The sequence below is a fragment of the Gobio gobio genome (genome assembly GCF_949357685.1).
Source record: "Gobio gobio genome assembly, chromosome: 23".
Classification (NCBI taxonomy): domain Eukaryota; kingdom Metazoa; phylum Chordata; class Actinopteri; order Cypriniformes; family Gobionidae; genus Gobio; species Gobio gobio.
In genome coordinates this window covers 13,551,622-13,575,129 of record NC_137119.1, presented here as the reverse complement: position 1 = coordinate 13,575,129, position 23,508 = coordinate 13,551,622, and the positions used below count along the sequence as shown (strand labels likewise).

Below are 23,508 nucleotides of genomic sequence, written 5' to 3'. Positions count from 1 at the left end.
CATTCTTCTTTCAGACAAATAAAATCTGAGTTATATTAAAAATGTCCTGGCTCTTCCAAGCTTTATAATGGCAGTGAATTGTTGGGTCATTTTTGAAGTCCATAAAAGTACATCTATCCATCATATAACTGCTCCCCACGGCTCCGGGGGGGTCAATAAAGGCCTTCTGAAGCGAAGTGGCACGTTTGTGTAAGAAAAATATCCATATTTAAAACTTTATAGACTAAAATAACCAGCTTCCAGCGGTCAGAGGTACGCATATCAACTTGCGCTAAAAGACATTTTTTTATATAACCAGTGTTGTGCAAGTTACTTCCAAACTGTAATACATTATAGAATACTTGTTACTGTAATTTAAAAGTAATAATTTACCTTACAATATTAATGTCTCAGAATTGTAATGTGTTACAATACTCCTGTATTACTTTTGAGTTACTTTCACCAAAATAACTACAGAAGTAGAACTTAAAATTCTAAAATGACTAAATCAATACAGGAGCGTTGTACATCCAGTAGAAGGCGATATGATGTAGCATAATGGCTGTGGGCTCTCTAGGCTACTAACAAATAGCATATAACAGGCAAAGTTAAGGCTCAAGACAATGCAAGAAAGGATGAATCACAAACAATCCAAGTCTGTTAAAAATATGGTAGAGGTAAAGTGATTACTATCTGGCAATATCTGGGAATAGCTTGGGTCTATTCATTTCAGACACAATGACAAGATGCACATTTGTTCTTTTCTAATTGTGTCATTATTTTATTCTCTTTGAATTCAAGAGGTTCACAACACAAAACCGAGAGATGTTTTTTTTTAAATTGCTAGTGTTATTTCGCGACAACGATAGTCCTTTCGGTTTTAGACAAAGGTTGCATTTGACCGCATTTGCATTTGACTATTACGTTGTTCTTGTCCTTATCTCTGACAAACGTGAAGTAATGCGCATACGTCCATCTTGCGAATGTACAGTCGTCTTCTGCCATCTTCATCCATTAAGCCTTGTTACTTTCGTTTGGCTCTGCAGCGCGAGCCTCTGCTAACTGCGCACGCGCCTTGTCCGTTTGCGGAGGTGTTTATATTCGACGCGCTCGCCATTGTGCTATTCTTTGAAACGACAGAGCCTTTAAGCCTTCTTTAGCCGCTTTTTACTGGCCAGCAAACAGGTAATACCAGCCTGTATTTACAAACAGGTATTAACTTGCTTTCACTTTCCATCTTTCATTCATTTTTTTATTTTTTTTAACAATTACATTTTGGGCTAAAAGTGTGTTGTAACGCAAGCGTTACTGAACATGTACAGAGTAAAATATTACTGAAAATTTATTAGTAATGCCTTACACTACTGCGTTACAGCAAAAAGTAATATGTGACTGTAATGCATTACTTTCGTAAAGCGTTACTCCCAACACTGAATATAACTCCTATTTGTCTGGAAGAAGAATGTCATATACACCTAGGATGACTTGAAGGTGAGTAAATCACGGGCTAATTTAAATTTTTTGGGTGAACTAGCCCTTTAAGGATTCATTTCAGTTGAAGTACCTATGGTTCTAAGGTCTTTTTTTTACATAATTCTGTGATGTTGCTAGGGTGTTGCTATGTGGTTGATAATATTTTTAGGATGTAAGGAACATTACTAGACGACAGTGTATAAATCACTATTTTTCTAAAGTAACACTGTCCAACAGCGACACCCACAGATGAAGTTACAGCGGGAGTCCGCATCTCTCTTGCCTCCCCTTAGCCCATTAAGTTTTACCAGACCCCTTAAAGTGAGCCATGGGTTTGGTGGGGGGTAATTGAGAATGAATGGGAGAAAGTCACATGAGAGGAGACAATGCCTCCATCGCGCTATGATTGGATATGATTGGTTTGTGCGATAAATCCTGCCTCTTGTTTTCGTGCGCGTTTGCAAATCGGTCTGAATGAACAAAATGATGACGTTAATGGGAAGACTAATTAAAAAGTAAGTAAACAACTCACTTAGATTTCACCACTTTGTCATGTGAAAATCAATCTTGAAATTGCCTGAAAAAATGAAGAAGGGTTTAAGGGTTTGATCAAAAATTCTAAAAAAGATCAATACTAATACTGATGACTGTCTTAGCAAACCCAACAAAAAATGCCCAGTAGCACTAAAAATTACACAAACATTTTCACTAATCATTACTGTAGAGTGGCATTAAAGACTTCTAGACAGCAGACGTCACGTCTTCCTGGGTGGCTCGAGTGCAGTAGAGGCAGACAGTCTGAGGAACGAGTTCACAGGCACATGCGGGCAATGCCCGGATGCTTGGTTTAATGAAAGAGAGAGGGTCATGATGATGGCTCTATGTTTTAAACGAGCAGCTGGAAAAATCAGTTCCTGGCAGTAAATTATAGCACTGCTGGCATATTTATACACACTGTGGTCATACTGTATCTGTAGCATAGAGAAACTAGTACATTCAGAATGAAACTGCATCAAATTTCCCTTTCTAGGTAGCTTATAGTCTGCCCAGGATTTAATTTACCAACAATGTTTGGATTGACATTTTATTTGATCAATCATAACAGAGCCATTTACAGTATTCAGAAGACCTAAAAACAGTAGTCTGTACACTACTGTAATGTATTAGATATATCAAGGTTCATGAATAATCATTTCGTACTAGGGGTTTGCAATATTGACAAAAAAAATGAAATTTCAATATTTTTCTGGAATTTTGTCAATAATGATTATTAGGCAAAACTTTACAGAGTGTTTTTGTGTGCTGGTACATTGGCTGGTTTATGCCTGTCATGGACAGCTGACTCTTAAACACTTTTCATATTCTGTGTGATAGTTAATTCATAGCAGTGACAGGAATTAACTTTTTCAATTAAGGGGTGATATTTGCCACCTCAAATGGGCATTTTTTTACCTTTATAAGGAATTGTTTTCTTAACTTTGTTAGATTTCTGCATCATCTTTTATGTCAAAACATTAAAATAGAATAATACACCACACCATAGTGTTACCTATTACATTAAATCAAAAGTAACAAAATTAATTTTTGCAATGCATAAGTGGATCTATATCTATAACTTTGCAGGACAGTGGCCCTCGAGGACCAGGGTTGAGAATGCCAGTTCTACATGGTGAATGGCACATAGTGCACTATATAGGGGATAGGGAACTATTCAGACAGTGTAAATATGCTTTCAGTTGAGTGGAGTGCAGTGATTTCATCCTTTTTGAATATTGAAATATAAAATCATTTTCATTGGAGAAATAGAGCAAAAACAGACACTATTGTGTTTAAAATTTAACACACAATTTTAACTTCTTGTTTATTGAAATGCTGTATAAAATCATGTTTGCAATTGTGCTGTTATTTTGGAAAAACAGCACAAGCACAATAACTTTACTCAACCATGGGGATTTTTGATCCATGACAATCATTTTCCTAATTACACTCCTAGTACCAAGGTATACACTCACCTAAAGGATTATTAGGAACACCTGTTAAATTTCTCATTAATGCAATTATCTAATCAACCAATCACATGGCAGTTGCTTCAATGCATTTAGAGGTGTGGTCCTGGTCAAGACAATCTCCTGAACTCCAAACTGAATGTCAGAATGGGAAAGAAAGGTGATTTAAGCAATTTTGAGCGTGCATGGTTGTTGGTGCCAGACGGGCCGGTCTGAGTATTTCACAATCTGCTCAGTTACTGGGATTTTCACGCACAACCATTTCTAGGGTTTACAAAGAATGGTGTGAAAAGGGAAAAACATCCAGTATGTGGCAGCCCTGTGGGCGAAAATGCCTTGTTGATGCTAGAGGTCAGAGGAGAATGGGCCGACTGATTCAAGCTGATAGAAGAGCAACTTTGACTGAAATAACCACTCGTTACAACCGAGGTATGCAGCAAAGCATTTGTGAAGCCACAACACGCACAACCTTGAGGCGGATGGACTACAACAGCAGAAGACCCCACCGGGTACCACTCATCTCCACTACAAATAGGAAAAAGAGGCTACAATTTGCACGAGCTCACCAAAATTGGACAGTTGAAGACTGGAAAAATGTTGCCTGGTCTGATGAGTCTCGATTTCTGTTGAGACATTCAGATGGTAGAGTCAGAATTTGGCGTAAACAGAATGAGAACATGGATCCATCATGCCTTGTTACCACTGTGCAGGCTGGTGGTGGGGGTGTAATGGTGTGGGGGATGTTTTCTTGGCACACTTTAGGCCCCTTGGTGCCAATTGGGCATCATTTAAATGCCACGGCCTACCTGAGCATTGTTTCTGATCATGTACGTCCCTTTATGACCACCATGTACCCCTCCTCTGATGGCTACTTCCAACAGGATAATGCACCATGTCACAAAGCTTGAATCATTTCAAGTTGGTCTCTTGAACATGACAATGAGTTCACTATACTAAAATGGCCCCCACAGTCACCAGATTTCAACCCAATAGAGCATCTTTGGGATGTTGTGGAACGGGAGCTTCGTGCCCTGGATGTGCATCCCACAAATCTCCATCAACTGCAAGATGCTATCCTATCAATATGGGCCAACATTTCAAAAGAATGCTTTCAGCACCTTGTTGAATCAATGCCACGTAGAATTAAGGCAGTTCTGAAGGCGAAAGGGGGTCAAACACAGTATTAGTATGGTGTTCCTAATAATCCTTTAGGTGAGTGTATATCACTATAGTGCTAGTCTAGATACAATTTTTTTTTTTACTATGATGCTTACAATAGAACTATTCAGACGGTAATTGTTTCTCATGTGGAAGTCTGTAAAAATAAATTTGCATGCCACCTCAGTGATAAAACTCCTGCATTTGGATGTTGATTTTTTCACGGTGGAGCAGCGAGTTTTGTGATCCTGCGCACCTGGGAACGCGCTGCTCACGTTGTCAATACTGACTGTATGCTGTAAATAAAATGTCATATGCTTGGTATAATAAGAATAAATGCATATTTAATTTAATAATAGGAAAAGAATATCCTAATTATTATTTTATTATTTAAATCTGTTTAAAAATAGGAAGATATATAGACGCACATTAAAATGGTTTTCTGTCTTTTATCTAAAAATAAAGGATGCCATTTTATTCCACATGGAAATGAGTGGAAATAAGGTCATACAGCCTCTTATTTTCATGAGGTAAACATAATGCTGCTTGGTTATTTTAACATGTATAATTGCTGTCGTAATAACGGCCCATTTCAAATGTTTACGTGCTTTAATTTTTGAGCGGTGATGAAATATATTGCTCTTTATACTTGCCAGCATTTTAGTAATAAAAGTCTAGATCTTTAAAATGCATCCAAATTACAGCGAAGCGCAACCGTACGGTGCTCTGCAGTGGCCAAAAAGGATATAAACAGTGAATTCTGAAGGGATATATTCTTGAAAATTCAGAATTTCAGAGATGTAGATTCGGATGGCAATTAAATTACCACACAACCTTGGTCTTTGTCAAAAAACAGTAGGTAATTCGGCCGGGGATTTTTACGTGGGTGGTGGGAGAAAAACACTGACAATCTGGATTCGGATGGCAATAAAATCACTGACTAGCCCCAGTCAATGATGAAAATACCCTATGACCCCACGAAAAACAATTACCATCCGAATAGGGCTTATGGCAGATAGTAAAATAACTGAGGCTTAATGCAGTTAATAAACAAAGCAATTCCGTCAAACTGGATACCTCAACTTTATGCAAAATAACACCTCAATGTAAAATAACATAGACAAAAATACCTACCAAATCTGCGGCTGAAAATGCCCATGATGGAGCTCTCCTCCACCACCCTCAGGTCAGCCAGCAGGGCCAGCTCCAGACCTCCAGCCACAGCATACCCACTGACTGCTGCGATCAAGGGTTTTGAGAGCCTCATACGAGACGGACCCTACAGCAAACAACACACATCAGTTTATCGCTGTTCTAAATATCCTGCAAACTAAGTTGTAGGTTTATAGACTTGTGATTACACTTGACACACTATGAAGCACATTTACAGTGACAAAAGTAATTTTGTCATTTCGAAAGTCACTAACTTGCATTTACGAGTAGGTGTTTCAAACAGATTGCATGAGCTTCACAGTCTGCACTACTGTTGGTATTTGTCGATGGCCTTTCGATGGTCATGCGACACTTTACTTATTTCACACGTAAAGAAGATCAGTCACAACATAGCTCATTTTAAGGTAACACTTAATTTTAATGGTCAACTTCAGACATTTGAATTAGTATAAGCAACTTTGCAACAACATGTCAACTACCAGTCATTAGAGTATTTGTAGACTGTCTGCTTAATACCTTCTAACACTATTATGATGATCCCCAAAACAGACATTCTACTGACTATAAGAAACTTTGCAACTACATGTCAACCATGTACAGGCACCTTTTCAACCCTGGTCCTCGAGGGACACTGTTCTGCAAAATTTAGCTCCAACCCTAATTACTAGAAAGCTACAAGCATGCAGGTGAGTTTGATCAAGGTTGGAGCTAAACTCTGCAGGAAAGTGGCCCTCTAGAAACAGGATTCAGAGCCCTTGATGTGGAAAATAGTAAATGTGTGAACAAGTGACTGATTTCAGCCGCAGTTTCAGCATCTATTTTGGGGACGGGACGCTTCAGATTCTAGAGTACATTTGATTGGACAGAAGACGTGATGAGAAGCTGAAGTCCGCGGTGATGTCATAACAATCCTTTTGAATGCTTAACTTCTAAATGCTTTTGAAACAAACCAGCATATTAATAACCTTAAGGCTAACATATTAATACTAAAAGCTAAAAAACTTACATTTTGATTTCAGGGGGCCTTTAAATAAAAGTCTTAAAGGTACAGTAGCAAAAAAAGGCCTGTGTACACCCAGAAAAAATGCTCAGTATGAATGTTAAATGCAGTAAACATTTTAATTTGAATGAATAGCTATTAATGCATCTGTTCATATAACACAAACAATGCGGTCAATGCGACAATTTTTTTTTACAGAGGTGTTCTAATCGCTTTTCTACTGCATTGCGAAAAAAGCTGTCTAACCAAAACGATTTGCGCCCAGACCCGCCGCCATTTATGTAAAACTTCAATTTCAATTCAAAGTTGAATTAAAGGGTATGTATTATATGAGTCCTTTAGTATTAATGTGCAATACTGCATCTGAGAAGGACCACTCCGTACCATGGGACCAGGACCACGCTGGACATCTTGCTCTATTTTGAGGGAACCAGAGCCCTGGGCCAACTCCTTCAGATCAAATCCAGCACAGAAATTCCCTCCTGAAACAAACAACTCAATTATACAACAAAGCAGATTAAACCATGAAAGTAAGACAGCATAACTTAATAGCATGAGTATCACTTTCATGTGTTCAGCCCTACATGCTCTATTCTTACATTAATATTTTGAGATATTCAGGTTATAAATTAGGTATGAAAAGGAACAGAAGAAATGTACTGTCACATGTCTAGTCTGTCTCTGTTGTGTTTTGTTCCATGTACTTCCTGGTTTCATTTGTCACATGTTCCTTTGTTCTCTTTCCCGCCACTTTCTCTGTTACCCTCGTTAGTCTAGTTCTGTTCAGCTGCGTGTAGTTATCATCTGTGTCACCTGTGCCCCTCGTTTATTTCAGACTTGTTCTTTAAATTGTTGTCTCCTGAGCTCTGCGATTAAGTCTGTAGCAGACTTCATTAATTATGTTCTCCTTCAAAAGGATTCTGATTTCTGTGTTGATGCTGTCGATAAGGACAGCTCAAGTCTGATTCATCCAGTCCATCCCCGCAAACCAGAGGACTTTCCAGCTCACCCGAGTACAGAACCCTCCACATGCCCTTCCAGCGCAACCACCCTTGTCAAGAGGGTCTCCCCCACGGAAGAGCTTGCCAAGGAGGGTTGGCTCATCGATTTCGGGCCCGCTCCAGTATCTCCCGTTCCCGCTCTGTCTCCTGGATTCTGCTCCAGTCTCTCTTTTGCCCGTTCCGTGTTTCCTGGACTCTGCTCCAGCCCTCCTGGGCTTCCACGAGGCCGCCCCAGGCTTCCACGAGGCCTGTGGGTTGGACACATGTGGGTTGGACACATGTGGTTGGGGCTCTGGTCCCGCCAAGGCGCCCAAAGACTCCTGTCCCGCCAAGGCGCCCAAAGGCTCCTGTCCCGCCAAGGCGCCCAAAGGCTCCTGTCCCGCCAAGGCGCCCAAAGGCTCCTGTCCCGCCAAGGCGCCCAAAGGCTCCTGTCCCGCCTAGGCGCACAAAGGCTCCAGACCCGCCCAGGTCTCCCGCTCCGCCCAAGGCTCCAGACCCGCCCAGGTCTCCCGCTCCGCCCACGGCTCCTGACCCGCCATGGCCGCCCACGGCTCCACCCTGGAGGCCCCCCCGCCAGTCAGACCCCAGTGCTCCTGTCCCCAGGAGTCCAGGATGCCCACCCTCCCTCCCCATTTGGACATCTACGGCGTGAGGACGCGCCTATCGGGAGGGGGGGCGTTATGTCACATGTCTAGTCTGTCTCTGTTGTTTTGTTTAATTTGTCACAAGTTCTCTTTCCCGCCACTTTCTGTTACCCTCGTTAGTCTAGTTCTGTTCAGCTGTGTGTAGTTATCATCTGTGTCACCTGTGCCCGTCGTTTATTTCAGTCTTCTGTTTGTATATAAGTTCCTCTTGTCCACTCTGTCTTTGTCCGGTCACCGTTATCCGTTATGCTGTTCCATTATATGATCCCTGTATGTGTTTCTGTATTTACCCTGAGTAAACAACCTTTGAGATACTCCTCTGCCGAGCCAAACCGTAACATGTACATAATGACTAATACGACAGCAGACACTTTTGGTAAAGACAAAGCAACCCTTGTGAAAAAGAAGTACACTTTAGCATACTATAAAAAAGTACTGGAAATGATATACTTTAAATTGTTAAACTTAAGTGCAAACAGAATGTACATGTACAGTTTTCAGACATGTCACTGCATTTTAATTTCAATTAAATGAAAATGTATTATAGTTTAAATTTATATTAATTGCAATTAGTTAACCCACTTAAGTATATTAATTTCATAATTACTGCTGTTTTTTAAATAGGATTAAAGTATACAGCGAATGGTCTGACATGGTAAACTAAATTATACCTATAGGTTTCTGGAGAGTTTTTGGCTGTATCCCAAATGGCACACTTCATTTGCACTTTCGGTCTTGTGGACTTACAATGGCTGCCGTGTGCGTGTGTCCGTTAAGTCCATGTATAGGGTGTCCCATTCATCATTTTAGGTTTCAGAAGGGTGCTCGCGAGCGCCCCCCCTTAGAGGCCGTTATGCACCCTCGATGCACACTTCAGCTGAGCCTGCAAGTTCGCGAGCTACGCAGAGGACATTATCCGGCAGTCAAAGCGGCATTACGTTACGAAAATGCAGCCTCAGAGGAAGACCGTGAGGGTTTAGGGTGCCATTTGGGATCCAGCCTTTGAAGCCTCAAAGTCGGCCGTTGCCATTTTGGCAGGGCATCACCGCGTGTCACTCCCGGATAACTGAAAATGGGCAAAGAGGCGGGACATGGCTGGAGCTGAGGTGACGTGATGACTAACAGACAGCAGACAAACGGCAATCCACCTGTCACTCAAAGTGGCCACGCCCTTAATTATGCAGAACTTTTAGTAAACAAATTAGTTATTTTAAAAAATTCACCCCCCTCACAGCTGTCATGAAGGGGAAAATTAGCTGTATAGACGAAAACCACAATTTGTACCAGGCTGTAAACATGTTTTTTTTCTGCTGTAAAGTTGGGCATTTTAACATGGAGCTCAATGAGATTCTGCTCCCTTTTGGAACCTGTCTCTAGCAGCCAATCGATGAATTGCAGTTTAAGTCACTTCTGTATTGGCTTCAAGAGAAACTGGGGGAGGTTGACGCTTGGTTACAAAGCTCAAAGTCTCCAACCCAAAGAGATATTCTTTGTAAAGGTTAAGGCTCAGCCACACTTTCCTAAAACACTTCATTCAAACCCACCCCCACAAATCCACGGCAGTATGTGGGGGCAGAGTTTCATAACACCACCCAAATGTATACACAAGGAAAGAAGGCGTAACTTTTATTCGCTGTAGTACTGATTGTCATTACATCCATGTCGTGGATGCTGTGTTTTTCGTTGCGAAAGCCACGAAAACTACTTTGTTTGGCCTTCCAAAAGAGGGGACAATTAGAAAACAGTGGCTAAGCTTTAGTTACAACACTGTTCCAGAACAGTACAACCCAAATATTCAACTGTGTGCTGCGCATTTTTTTCGGAGGACTGTTTCTCGCATCTGAGAGAGCACAGACCGTTTCTACATCTTTGTCATTGTAAAAACTCGAATTGATAAGGTAGGACCGATATTATCTAGCCTGGATGCCAGCCGAACTTAGCCCCGCCCACAACATTTGAGGTCGGGAAGTTTGTTCTGGACTAGATCCAGAACTGGAGCAACTATGCTCGAACCAGAGCTGTTCGGACCAATAAAATTGTCAGGGCGGGCTTTATACGATGATGGACAGATGATCAACAGTATACGTAATCATCCACGTCACCAAAGAGCGCTTGGGTTGAATTTGTTCTAATCCTAAATGGAGAACTTGTTCGTGTATGCATTCACCTTTACTATTTCTCTCAAAAAATTATGATCGTGTTGGTAAGTCCTCAGTGTATCCTTAAATTATTTTTTACAACACCACCAGTGTTTACACTCATCTTCTTCTTCTACTTCTTCCAGCATGCGTGCAGTTTAGTTCTGTTGACAACTATGCGTCGCTCCGTTGCTCTGATTGGTTGTAAGTCTTTTCAATTGAGTGCAGAGACATTTTCTTTCCTGGTTTGGTTGAAACACACCTCATAATCACAGCCCAATGGAGCAGTATCAGACTCATATTCTGACTAGAATGGAGTATGACGAAGTCACGCTAGACATTATCATATGTCAATATTGCTTTGCTTTGGGAGCTGATGTTCCAAATATGGTAAGAAACGTGACATTTCCGTATTCGGGATCACAATGTACTGGATCGCTGGTCAATCAGAGCACACCATGCTTTTCAGAATGGTGAGCTTTGTAAAAATGTACGCATTCAGGAGGGGCATAGAGAAGCAACAATAATGTACAGTATTTGTAAAATAATGAGTTTTTTAACCTAAAACCGCATAAACCAAATACTCAAAATAATGTTTTTTTTAGAACCATCATATGACCCCTTTAAAGATTTTAAGTACACTACAAATGCATATTCAAAATATTTAAAAACCCTTCTTTTTCCCCGGATAACATGCTAATTACAAGTCATTTTAAACTTCATTGAAAAGTTACCAGTTAAAACAGTCCTTCAGTGTACTTCAACAAATCACTGCTCGAACCAGCAATTATTCATAATTTAGCTGAAATGCGAACATGCCATGGTCACAATTTTCTTAATGGCTTCCTAATGGACTTGTAAAATCTAGACCAGTAAGTCAGCTTGTGTAATATGCTCAATTGCATTTTAATGTCCATTTAAATGCCTTGAGATACAGTAGATGTTAACACAAATAAGGGAGTTCTTGTGTGGCCATCATTAACTCTGACACTTCTTCAAAGCTCAAGCAATTACTGTCATCACACATTCCCAATGTTGTAGTCTATGTAATGTTATCTGCTGTGTTCAATTCACCTGCAGATGCCAGTTCACTCTGGCTGGGATCCAGGTTTAGAGTGTGAGAGAAAGCAAAACCTCTCATTTAACTCGTGATAAAGGTGAGGAAATTTGAGTAGGGATGGTTGATCCAGGTTGAAGAAATTATTTCTATTGAGGGTGATGGCCTGAGATTTGATGGCCTGAGATAATTGTTTTTAATGTGGTAATATTGTCATCACAGACTTTGACATAACACAGGACTCTTGTAGCCATTTGCTGCCCACTCAGTCAAAGACTTGGCTTTTAGTATATGAAGGCCGCAAATTTCAAGGAAATGTTAGTATTCTTTAGACATAACCAAGTAAACATTTAATATCTACATTAGATCTTATGTGCCACAGAAACAAGCGCGCAGCCATCCTTAGAATTTGATCTTTAAACTTCTGTTTTTGCGGTATCTTTATGGGTGCGTCTCAATCAGCTCCCTAGTAGTCAGGGCACTGATCAGGGAGTCAGCCATTTTAAGAGCGGTCTCATTACAGGGCACTGAAACGTTCGCTCCCTAAAAAGTCCCAAAATGCACTGTGAAAACATTGCGAAACTTAAATCACGTTAGGCAACTCACTACACTCATTCACGACACGCGATAGATGTTTTTAAAAATATAAACAATTATTTTATTATATTTCAGCATAAACATACATTCAGGGTTCCTACACAATTTTCATTTCAAAATTCCATACTTTTCCAGACTCGAATTTCCAGACTTCCAACAGATTTTTCCGACCATATTTAACTTGTTCTGATCAACTGTTTTCAAATTCAACTGCTAACAAGTGTTACATTCTAAAGATTTAGAATTGGCGTTTTTGCCTTTTATTAGGATAGGAAAGTAGCTAGACAGGAAGTAAGGTGGGAGAGAGAGGGGGGCGGGATTGGGAAAAATGAGGCAGGACTCGAACTCGGGTCTCCCGAAGCACAACAGCACTACATGGCGACGCACTTACCCACAATGCTATCGGCACCGACAAGTATGTTACACTCTGAGTCAAAACCTCTATGTAGGCTATCTAATATTTAGAAATCCTATATTAAAATATTGCCTTTTGTGACCTTAACGATCAAAATGCTAAATCAGTCACAATTTTTTTTAAAGGGTTATTAAGTTACCCAAAAATTACCCAAAAATGTCATTTCTATCATAATTTACTTACCCTCATGTCATTCTAAACTAATAAGACTTTTGTTAATCTTGGAAATCTTGGACACATGAAGATATTTAAAGGATTAGTTCACCTTAAAATGAAAATGTCCTAATCATTTACTCACCCCAATGCCATCCAGAATGGCAACCAACTCAGTTGGTTGCTCAAAAACTTAATTTATCTTTCACTGAAGAAAGTAAGTCATGGATATCTTGGATGGCATTGAGGTGAGTAAATGATTAGGACATTTTCATTTTGGGGTGAACAAGTCCTTTAATAAAGGGACTGAAATCTCTCAGATTTAAAATATTAAAAATGTTAATATAATAAATTCTTATGGTTTTGAAAGACATGGGGGTGAATAAATGACAACTTTTCATTTCCGGTGTACTATTCCTTTAAGAACTCCACCATCGACTCTGTTTTATCCTCAAACCCAACTTGCTTTCTCAAACTACAAGGTGCTGTGTTAACCACTGTTGAACTGTGAAAAGGAAGGAACACACAGGCCTGACCTTTACTGCCATAGCTAGGCTACAAGTTTTTAATTCATTGAAAAAAACGATTGTGTATATATTTATTATATACATTTAGAAATTCTTAATTTTATATTTAGAAAATGAAATAGGGACAATAGTCTGGAAACATAAATATTTTTCCATACTCCGATTTATTTTTTCCATACTTTTCCAGACCTGGAAATTACTCAAATCAAATTCCATACTTTTCCATACTTTTCCAAACCCCGTAGGAACCCTGTACATTGCTAGACAGGTAATGAACATAATCTAGCTAACATTTATAATTTATTTACTGCTGAAATGTTGCATGTGTATGTATTTTTATATAACATTACAATTAATGTCAGAAAGATATCAGCTCTGCTGTTGTTCATAAATACCAGTAGTAATGTTGTATAATGAGGATTGTTACATCGCCGGACATAGAGTCATCAGTGTCCCAATGTGTAGTGAGTCAGGGTCCTTACTTTCCTTACCAGTGCCCGAATTCGTGAACACGATATACTGATTCACGAGCTAGGGAGCTGATTGAGACGCACCCTATGGTCGAAGAGTAATTAGCAGGTGAAGTGGATTTATTCATTGTAGAATTAACAAAAGTTATCATGAGCAGTGTAATATTTGAAGTGGATGTCATTACAAATGTCTGTAGACCAGTGAGACTTTGAAACGAGCGGCGCATTCATAAATCCGTAAGATCTTACCTTCTTGCTGTGGAAATACAAACCAGAAGACAGAACACAAAGAGCGCAGCGCTGAAAAGGGGCAGGGCTACATAAGGTCTATACAAATTTCACAGCAGAAGTTGGAAAAAATGAGGGGGAAGTGCATTTATAAACGATTCTTTGCTTTACTGCTCAATCAGACAACATTCTTATTCTTTACTATTTTTTACAATGTGTCACAGTAGTGTGTAACTGAACTTACCGACTCCATACAACACTGCCACATTAAGGCTGTTGTCCTGGTCAAAGGCTGTCAGCTCCTCTGTCAGTTTCTGAGCAGTCTCATTATTTACTGCATTACGCGCTTCAGGACGGTTAATTCCAATAACCATCACCGCACCCCTCCTTTCAGAAACCACCACCCCACCTGTACCTGCCACAATCACGGGAGGAAACACATGAACATCTGAGCAGAATGAATCTGTTTGCAGGTACATACAGTCTTTAAAACAATAAAATATGTCAAATAAGAAAAACGTGTGACATGCATGGCCTCATTTGGACACTTAAGACATTAAATTACAAAATATTAAAACAAGACTTTTTTTTTTAAATGTCTACGGTTTTATCATTTTAAAAACAAGCATTTTTTTTTTGTAAAATGTCTAGCTAGAAAAGTGTGACATTCACATATTTTATGTGCACAAATGTTTTTTAAAGGGTTAGTTCACCCAAAAATGAAAATTAGCCCATGATTTACTCACCCTCAAGTCATCCTAGGTGTATATGACATTCTTCTTTCAGACGAATAAAATCTGAGTTATATTACAAAAGTCCAGGCTAATCCAAGCATTATAATAGCAGTACTAGTTGCTCTCTTTTTGAAGTCCATAAAAAATGCATCTATCCATCGAATAATGTGCTCCACGCGGCTCAGGGGTGTTAATAAAGGCCTTCTGAAGCGAATCGATGCGTTTGTGTAAGAAAAATATCCATATTTAAAACTTTATCAAGTAAAACTTTATCTGTTAACCTTGGTTAATGCACTATGAACTAACATGAATGATCAATCAGGGCTCAACATTAACACTTGTCCGCTTGTCCGGGACAAGTGGATTTTTTGAAGGGGCAAGTGAAAAATAATTGTACTTGCCCGACGGACAAGTATCCTGAGTAAAATGTCAAAACAAAAAATAACTAGGGAATCACCAAAAAGTGCAATAATGATTCTGCATTCAGTTAGCGTAAGTGAAGATCGATAGTGGATAATAATATAAAACGAACTGACGTTAAAGGGTTAGTTCACCCAAAAATGAAAGCGCTATGAATCAGTGAGTCGAATCATGATTCGGATCGCGTGTCAAACCGCCAAACTGCTGAAATTTGGCGATCCAAACTGCTCATTCGACTCACTGATTCATAACGCTTCGAAGCTTCATGAGGCCGTGTTTTGAAATCGTCATCACTATACAAGTCGTTTTTTAGGGTTTTTTTGCGCACAAAAACTATTCTCGCCGATTCATAAAGTTATTTTTGAACCACTGTAGTGAGATGGACTTTGTAACGACGTCTTTAGTACCTTTTAAGGGTCTTGAAAGTAAACCGTGCATTGTGCAAATGGAGGCCTTTCAGAGCCATCAGATTTCAACTAAAATATCTTCATTTGTGTTCCGAAGACGAACGGAGGTCTTACGGGTGTCGAACGGCATGAGGGTAAGTAATTAATGACAGAATTTTCATTTTTGGGTGAACTAACCCTTTAACAAGGTTGTGCTGTTGAGGCTCGCGCAGCCTCGAGGAGAAAATCGAAAACAAAGGAGCGCCGCTCATTCAAAGAAACTCAGTTAACATACACGATTAAAATGGTGTAGTTTTTATATTTATAACATATGATACAGTTAAGCAAAATCACACAAACAAAAGTGTTGTTTTCCTGAATACCATCACGACGCTGAGTGATTTCAGTTCCATAAACAATTAACGTTAATTAACATCAAGTCACTTACATTTTAGATGCAATATTGAGTGTTTTTTTTTCTATTTCAGCAGCGAAAATAGTTCAAAACAAATATCACAGCATCCTCCAATAAAGTGTGGAGGGATAAAGTAAAAAAAAAAAAGAACCGCATCTCACAGCACCAGCATGTTACTGAATGATTCATCGTTTTAATGAATCGGTTGAATCAAAGATTCAATGACCGCCGAATTCCTCAATGAATCATCCGTTTCACTGAATCGACTCAATGACTCGCTCGTTAAGACGGTCACATGCTGCCACCTACTGGTGGTTTAGTTTAATCTTTCTAACATTTCTTATTTGTATATTCAAAAATATTACATACAAATAATCTCATAACATTATTTAATGCAGTTGTAATTTTTCAGTGTAAATTATTTAATTTGATTGGTAACAGCCTATAGTGTCTTATTCTAATTTAATTTATAGATCAAATTTAAGAATATAAAAGGAAAGCTATATTTAATAAGATTATGGAAAAATGCCCTTTATAAAAAGGTAAAAATATCACAAATATGCATATTTAAATATGTCAAAGCTGATTGAACAGTGGTGAGAATATTGCTTCAGAATAAATTATATTTACAAAAAAAATCCGGACAAGCAAATTTTTTACTCGGACAAGTGAATGACAGATTTACTTGTCCGAAGGACAAGCGTGTGAACAGGCTTAATGTCGAGCCCTGAGGTACAATTGTATTGCTCATATTAATACATGCTGTAAAAATATATGCATAATGCATATAGTTCATGTAAGCTAATACATCCTTGTCGCATAGGGACTTGCATAGTGTTACCTATGAAATGTACATGCATGCATGTTTCTAGATTATAGGTAAAGAAACAAATTTTACCTGTAATATTTTAATGTTTAAATTATTTTCTGAAAAATTTGTTCTGTTTGAATGTCTCATTTTAATATTCATATTTATATGTTTTTAATTTAGCACATTTTCATGGATCAGTAGGCCTACTGTTTTTTAATTTTATTTCTTGTTTTAAAGTTCAGCACTGTTTTACTTATATTTTTTTATCCATTATCCATTTTAAAAACTACCGGTCGATTAATCGGTTAGCGGCAAGTGCGGTCCAACCTAGTTATCAGTATCGGTAAAATCCACTATCGGTGGATTGAATTGAATTTCAATACCGAACAATAAACAGAACAAAGTCAAAGTACATTCAGAAATACTTAACATTTTAAAGGCCCACTGAAGTAATTTCCCGTAACCAGGAAGACAGGGCGGGACATATCAAGCAGCTCCTCCCCTTATTTAAAACAGCCAATAGCGTTTTGTTTATATCACAGTTTGACTAGAGCACACATTCTCAGCTCGGTAAAGCCGCAGTCTCCTCCTAATCTCCAGCAGTTTCTCATCAAAATCTCCATATCACTTTGAAATACAGCATTCTGTGCAGAATTCAAATGGGTCTGATATGTGTTGTTGTCTGCGCTGACTCACGCATGTGATCCGCTCTGTGCTCTCGTGTCTCTGGACTGGAGCAGACTGCGTGTGTGTGCGCTGAGGGGTTTCTGTGTAACTAATGTGAAACCAGACTTCATTCGCCTCAACTGAAAGCATATTTACACTGTCTGAATCGTTCCCAATCCCCTAGTGGAAGTGAGGGACTGTACATTTTGAATGATCTCCAAAATGCACATTTTGTCATTGTTTTGCATGGAACACACCAGCTTATTCATAACCTTAAGGCTAACATATTCATATTAAAAGCTAAAAAACTTACATTTTGATTTAAGGGGGCCTTTAAGGGGTAGAAAGATTATTTTACTATAAATATCAACAACATATGAATCGATCCTATGTGAATTATGTTTTAAGAATTCTAGTAGGTAAACTTAATACATATTTTATAAATTTGTTACTAAGTAAGCGTTATATTAAACAACAGCAATACATTACGTAATACATGTAATATTGTGATAAGCAAGGGCGTGAATCTACATAATCTTTAGTTTCTAACCACATGGACAGCACACTTAGTAAAATCACAGTACAACTCACTCAGTAACATCACTGACATGAGTAAAACTGGATTTTTGTTGAAAATAAGCTACGATACAAAGTTATTCAGTATTCACCCATTGTTGCTGGTCAGAAGTTAGTGAACATCACCCCTCCTACAGGGGGACACTAAACTCATGCTGCGTTCACGCCATATTTATTATGATGACAGAATGAGTTTTGTAAAGCTAGTGTAGTGAAGTAGAGTGAGTTTACACTGACCTCTACTGTCAAGAAATGGAAACTCGGTTATAACTTTACCTGAGTTACCGCTGTTTCTCTCTTCTTTTGAAACGGCACTATAAAGTCTTTGTCCTTTCACTGAGTTTAAACACATGTGGCGGATTGCCCTCCTAAAGCCAACTGACCTTCTCCCTAAAGTTAAAGCCATAATTTAGGAGAAATGCTGAATGCCCTTTTTATCTGTGTTGTGCAAAGTTTATTGTGTCAAACTTCACTGTCTTATGCAAGAAGAATCAACTTCGGACTACCAAATTAAAAGTCACTCATAAATTACAAACTAGGCCTATATAGCAACACTATTTCACTGCCAAAATGACCAAGAAGTTACACCAAAGATTTCCATAAATGACATACCTTACACTGCATCTAAATCTTATTGCGTAACCAAAATATGGTGTAGGCTATTGTATATTTTAAAAATGGAATAAAGGTTATAGAAACAATAGCAAATATTTATTACCACTGGGATACATGGAGATGTGCCACTGGGATACATGGAGATGCTCTGAAGGATAAACTTGACTTTCAGTCTCCACGTCCCTCTTGGGCAGGTTCCCTGTGTGCCACATACACACTTTTTGCAACTTTACCTACACACACGCACTTAGCTATCTGAATGGGGCGATTGATAGACTTCTATTGCATTTAAATACTATATATATATATATATATATAGGTATATATACCACAGAGGCTGTCCCAGAGCCGGCATCACATAGGTCCCCTGAACTGCTGGCTCCGCCCTGATCCCCTGAACGTCCTGCTTCACCCTGGCCGCCTGCTCAGCCTGCTTTTCCCCAGGTGTTGCCTATTAGTTATCTTGTGAACCTTTGTGTATATCCCAGTGCTTCTCTTGTTCTTTGTCTAGCGTTACATATACATGGTTGTATCGTGTGGTTTATCCTGTTCCTTGTCTAGAGTTATATTTCCATTGTCCTGTTTCAATAAATTTTTACTGCACTTGGATCCAATGCCGTTTTTTTCTGCAGCAGCCACGTTTCAGAAAGAGAGCACAAAATACAGAGTAATAAAACCCATGCGGCAAAGTAAATACTGTGTATCATTCAAATAAATATTCAATGAATTGAATTGTTAATTCATGAAATGTCTTAATGTCATTTATGAATGAATGACTGGTTTGTGCTTGAGGAAAAAAAGGAAGTCGAATGAGAAAATGTAATAATCGAGTAGGAGAAAATTATAGGGAATTTATTCAGATGTATACAGAAAGTATAAGTATATGAAGTACTTCAGTTAAACACAAGAAAGGGTAGTCAGGTAGGCTAATATTTATGTGGGTGCCAGTGCACCATAAATACCCATACCCAAAGAGGGCATTAAATGCAAGTTTTTAAAAGTCCTTTTTTATAGAATTTTGCATCGCTGCTGTTTATCTATCACACAACTGCAAATTATAGGCAAAGTAAATAGGTAAACACACTTCATGAACTCACAGGCGTGAGCCGCGCGACATACATGAGACAGCCTGACACCTAATTGCCTAACACAGCTGTCAATCAAACTCATCAAGCATTATGCAAAAACCATAGACTGTAAAAAATAAAATATTATTTATTTTAGTATTTGATATGTTATAATAACTTTGTAATTATGTTAAAATAATTTAAACAACTGTTATTTAATCAATATTATTATATTTGTATAATAAACTAGTCATCATAGTGGGCGGGCCTGTGTCAGCTACGCCCCTGGTTCAAGAGGAGTCAGTGGAGCATAATCCTGAGCTGCAAGAGATATGAGGCACAGAGAGAGGTGATGAAAAAAAGCTGAGGGTTTTCAGTAGGATGTGACAGATTGTTAGAGTGTGAGGGGGATTAGAATAGTTTGGATAATTAAATGTAGTATAAGAAGGCAAGAAATGTTGTGTATGTATATATTATTTATTATGTGTGTTTGTGTGTGTATGTGTTTATATATATATATATATATGTTCATTAATCAATAATTAAATTTAATAAATAATTATTTATTATGTATATATTTGTGTCTATAAACATAAATAAAATGGGGGGGGGGCAGTCTGTGTGGATTTGAGTGCGTGATAGTGTAAAAGAAAAAAGGGATCAAGTTCACAATTAGTCACGTACAAACAACACAACAATATTAGTAGACTACATCTTTGCATTAGAATATACAGAACATGAAAGATATACAATACAACAGGGAAAAAATAATAGAGTAGTTAAAAAGCAAACAGACAAGGAAAACAAAACATTAAAGGAGCTATAGGGTTTTTTTTTTTTAAATCATATTCGTAAATCACATTCTTCTATAACGGAAAAAAAGATGCATTGCATTTTTCTTTTTCATCACTTTGAGGGCTTTTCTATAAGAAATAAACTCATTATGAAATGCACAAAACATTGGTTTCACCTTCTACAGATTTGTGTATATAAAATGTTGCAGGATAAAGTCCATAGATAATTTCATTTACAGTAAAGTTTCCAAGGTGAGGTACCTTTGGGTAAAGGCAGTCATAAAGCCATAAAGCCTCAACATACACAGCAAAAATATGTTGGGAGATTTATCACCATGGGTATTCAAATGATCACTTTCCTGGTAAACATACAGGACAGGTCCATCTTTGCTAGTGTTGAAACAGCACTGTCGAAAGTGTATTATACAAACACTGTGTAAGTGTTTCATTTTAATCACATAAGGTGTTGAGAAATGTATTACTCGTAAGTATACATATTTAGCACTTTATGGTGATTAATCCCACACACCCAGTGTATTTATTTAATGTTGATTTAATGTAAATATTGTAAATACTTATTTTAAAATGGTATTGCAGATGAAATTTTAAACAAACCGTTATTTAAAAAAAAAAAAAAAAAACCTAGTGACTATGAATTTATTTGAGCATTTATTGAAATGTTAATATATCAAACATACAGTTCTATAAAATAACTTTGTTAGTCTCCAATGCAATAACATCTTAACACCTATTTGGTATGAAAACACATTCATTATGATAAATATCTACTGCATTTCAATGACTCAGCACCATAGGACATCTGTGCATCAAACAAAGAAACATTCCTCAAGTAATTTTTCAATTGAAAATATAACAATTCCAACATTCCATCCCTTAAATCAACCTTAATGTTAAAAACACTGTCTGGTTTGTAAATTCATTAAACATGTATGCATACAAAGAAAAAATGTCATCACAAAATATACATACATTAGAGTCTTATTATAGAGTCAAATCCAAATCTAAGTCGTAAGTATTCACTGGATGGATACATCCCATTTACAATTTTAAAATGTATTTCTTTAAGTTTGTAAGGTAAACAAAAAGCTACTGGGAAAAAGTTCTAAACATACAGTATAATCTGATGCACACTCCGGAGCAGAAGGGGTGGTAGAGCACCTACAATCTGGATGTCATCCGCCATAAAACAAGAAAGAAGAATAACATAACCCGGATGGTGTGATTTCCAGGTGTGACTAGCTGTTGAACAATGGCAGGGAGACATTTAAACTGGAGTTCATCCGTTAACATCTTCAGCGGGAGCCTTTGAGAGGGCTAGCTGGGGGAGTGTTGATCAGTTGGTTTGGGAGGCATTTTGGTTAAGAAGCGCCGAGTCCACCGAGAAACATTACGAGTGGAGTGTGGGAGAGGAGTGTGAGTGTGGGAGCTCTTCTGGGCTGTCACCTAATGAAGAGAAGACAAGGAACTTTATTGGAAGAAATGGGGAAACGTGACAAAGGAGTGAAAACGATGTCGGGTAGACAAAGCTGTGCTGGAAATGGGCCAGAATGGGCTAACTCGGATGACACTGAGAGTGAAGATCATATGGAGTTTAGTCAGGAGAGAGATAGAATAAGAGAGAAACGGGGTGGTGAAAGTGGAAAAGAGGGGTCAAAGAAATTCAAAGGGATGATGACTAAAGTGGATGGAAAGGATGATAATCTGAAGATGGATGATGAGTGTAAAGTAATACTTAGATTTGAGGAAGAAAATGGAGTGCTTGGTATGAATCCAGTGAAGTTGACTACGATATTAAAAAACCAAGTGGGAGATGTCAAAATGGCCAAAGTTTTGAGGGATGGAAACCTTTTAATAATATGCAAAAATGAAGATCAAAGAGAAAGGGCCTGTAGAATGAAGGAGATAGGAAGGTTTAAAGTAAGTAGCGTTAGTCGCGTGGAGAAGAGAAACATGTGGAATAGGGGGGTGATTTGGGGGATCCCGGTTGATGTAAATGTGGATGAAATAAAAGCAAACTTAAAAGGAGGGAAAGTGAAAGATACCCGAAGATTGACCAGCTTTAAGAATGGGGTGAGACAAGGAAGTGAAAGTGTGTTGTTGGAATTTGAGGATGAAATGCTTCCTAACCGAGTATCCCTAGGATATATGATGTATAATGTGAGAGAATACGTTCCTAAACCGTTGAGGTGTTTGAAATGCCAGAGGTTTGGTCACACAGCCATGAATTGCAAAGGGAAAAGAAGGTGTGCTAGATGTGGTGAGGACCATGATTATGAGAAATGTAGAAGGGATGTGCAACCGAAATGCTGTAACTGTGGAGGAAATCACAGTGTGGCATATGGGGGATGTGAGGTAATGAAAAGGCAGGTTGAGATTCAGCAGGTCAGAGTGAAAAATAAAATATCATATGCAGAGGCCGTTGGACTGGTGAATCACAGGGAGGAAAAAGTAGTACATGAGGCAAGTGAGAATCTGAATAATGATCAGCATGAACAGATAAAAGGGGGTAAAGTTCTGGTTGATTTAAGGAAATTAGTCATCTTTATAGCAGGGGTCATCAATGCTACCACTGAGGCAAAGTCAAAAACAGAAAGGATACAAATAATAGTAAAGGCAGCAGTGAACCATCTTAACCTGAATGATTTGTCCTGGGAAGAGGTGAGGAATGAGCTAAGTGCTCAGGCCAGTCAGGAAGCTTCATTTGTTGGCTGATATCATGGTTCTTATTCTTCAATGGAATGCAAGAAGCTTGGTGGCAAATGGGCAGGAATTTAAGTATTTTATCAGTTCGTTACCAACTACACCTGATGTAATCTGTATACAAGAAACATGGTTATCACAGAAATTAGATTTTAGTATATATAATTATGTTAGTGTAAGGAATGATAGGGAAGATGGTGTAGGGGGTGGGTGTGCTACATTTATCAAGAAGAATATTACATATCAAGTTATATCAAAAGGAAGGGAGGAAGAGTATATTATTG

General features: G+C 38.4%; 1 protein-coding gene across 2 annotated transcripts in view; it reads right to left on the bottom strand.

Moving 5' to 3' along the window:
• The window catches only part of LOC307119992 (enoyl-CoA hydratase EchA19), a 37,771-nt gene extending 19,267 nt beyond the window's left edge, over window positions 1-18,504 (bottom strand). The window contains exons 1-4 of one of the 2 annotated variants that reach the window (XM_079806811.1): window positions 18,304-18,504; window positions 14,264-14,434; window positions 7,174-7,271; window positions 5,751-5,895 (exon numbers count right to left, since the gene is read on the bottom strand). In XM_079806811.1, coding sequence (XP_079662937.1) covers window positions 5,751-5,895; window positions 7,174-7,271; window positions 14,264-14,434; window positions 18,304-18,433 — 544 coding nt within the window. In that variant the 5' untranslated portion in view covers window positions 18,434-18,504. The remainder of the gene's footprint in view (window positions 1-5,750; window positions 5,896-7,173; window positions 7,272-14,263; window positions 14,435-18,303) is intronic. The other variant, XM_079806812.1, reaches the window with a different exon arrangement.
• Window positions 18,505-23,508: the final 5,004 nt, after the last annotated feature.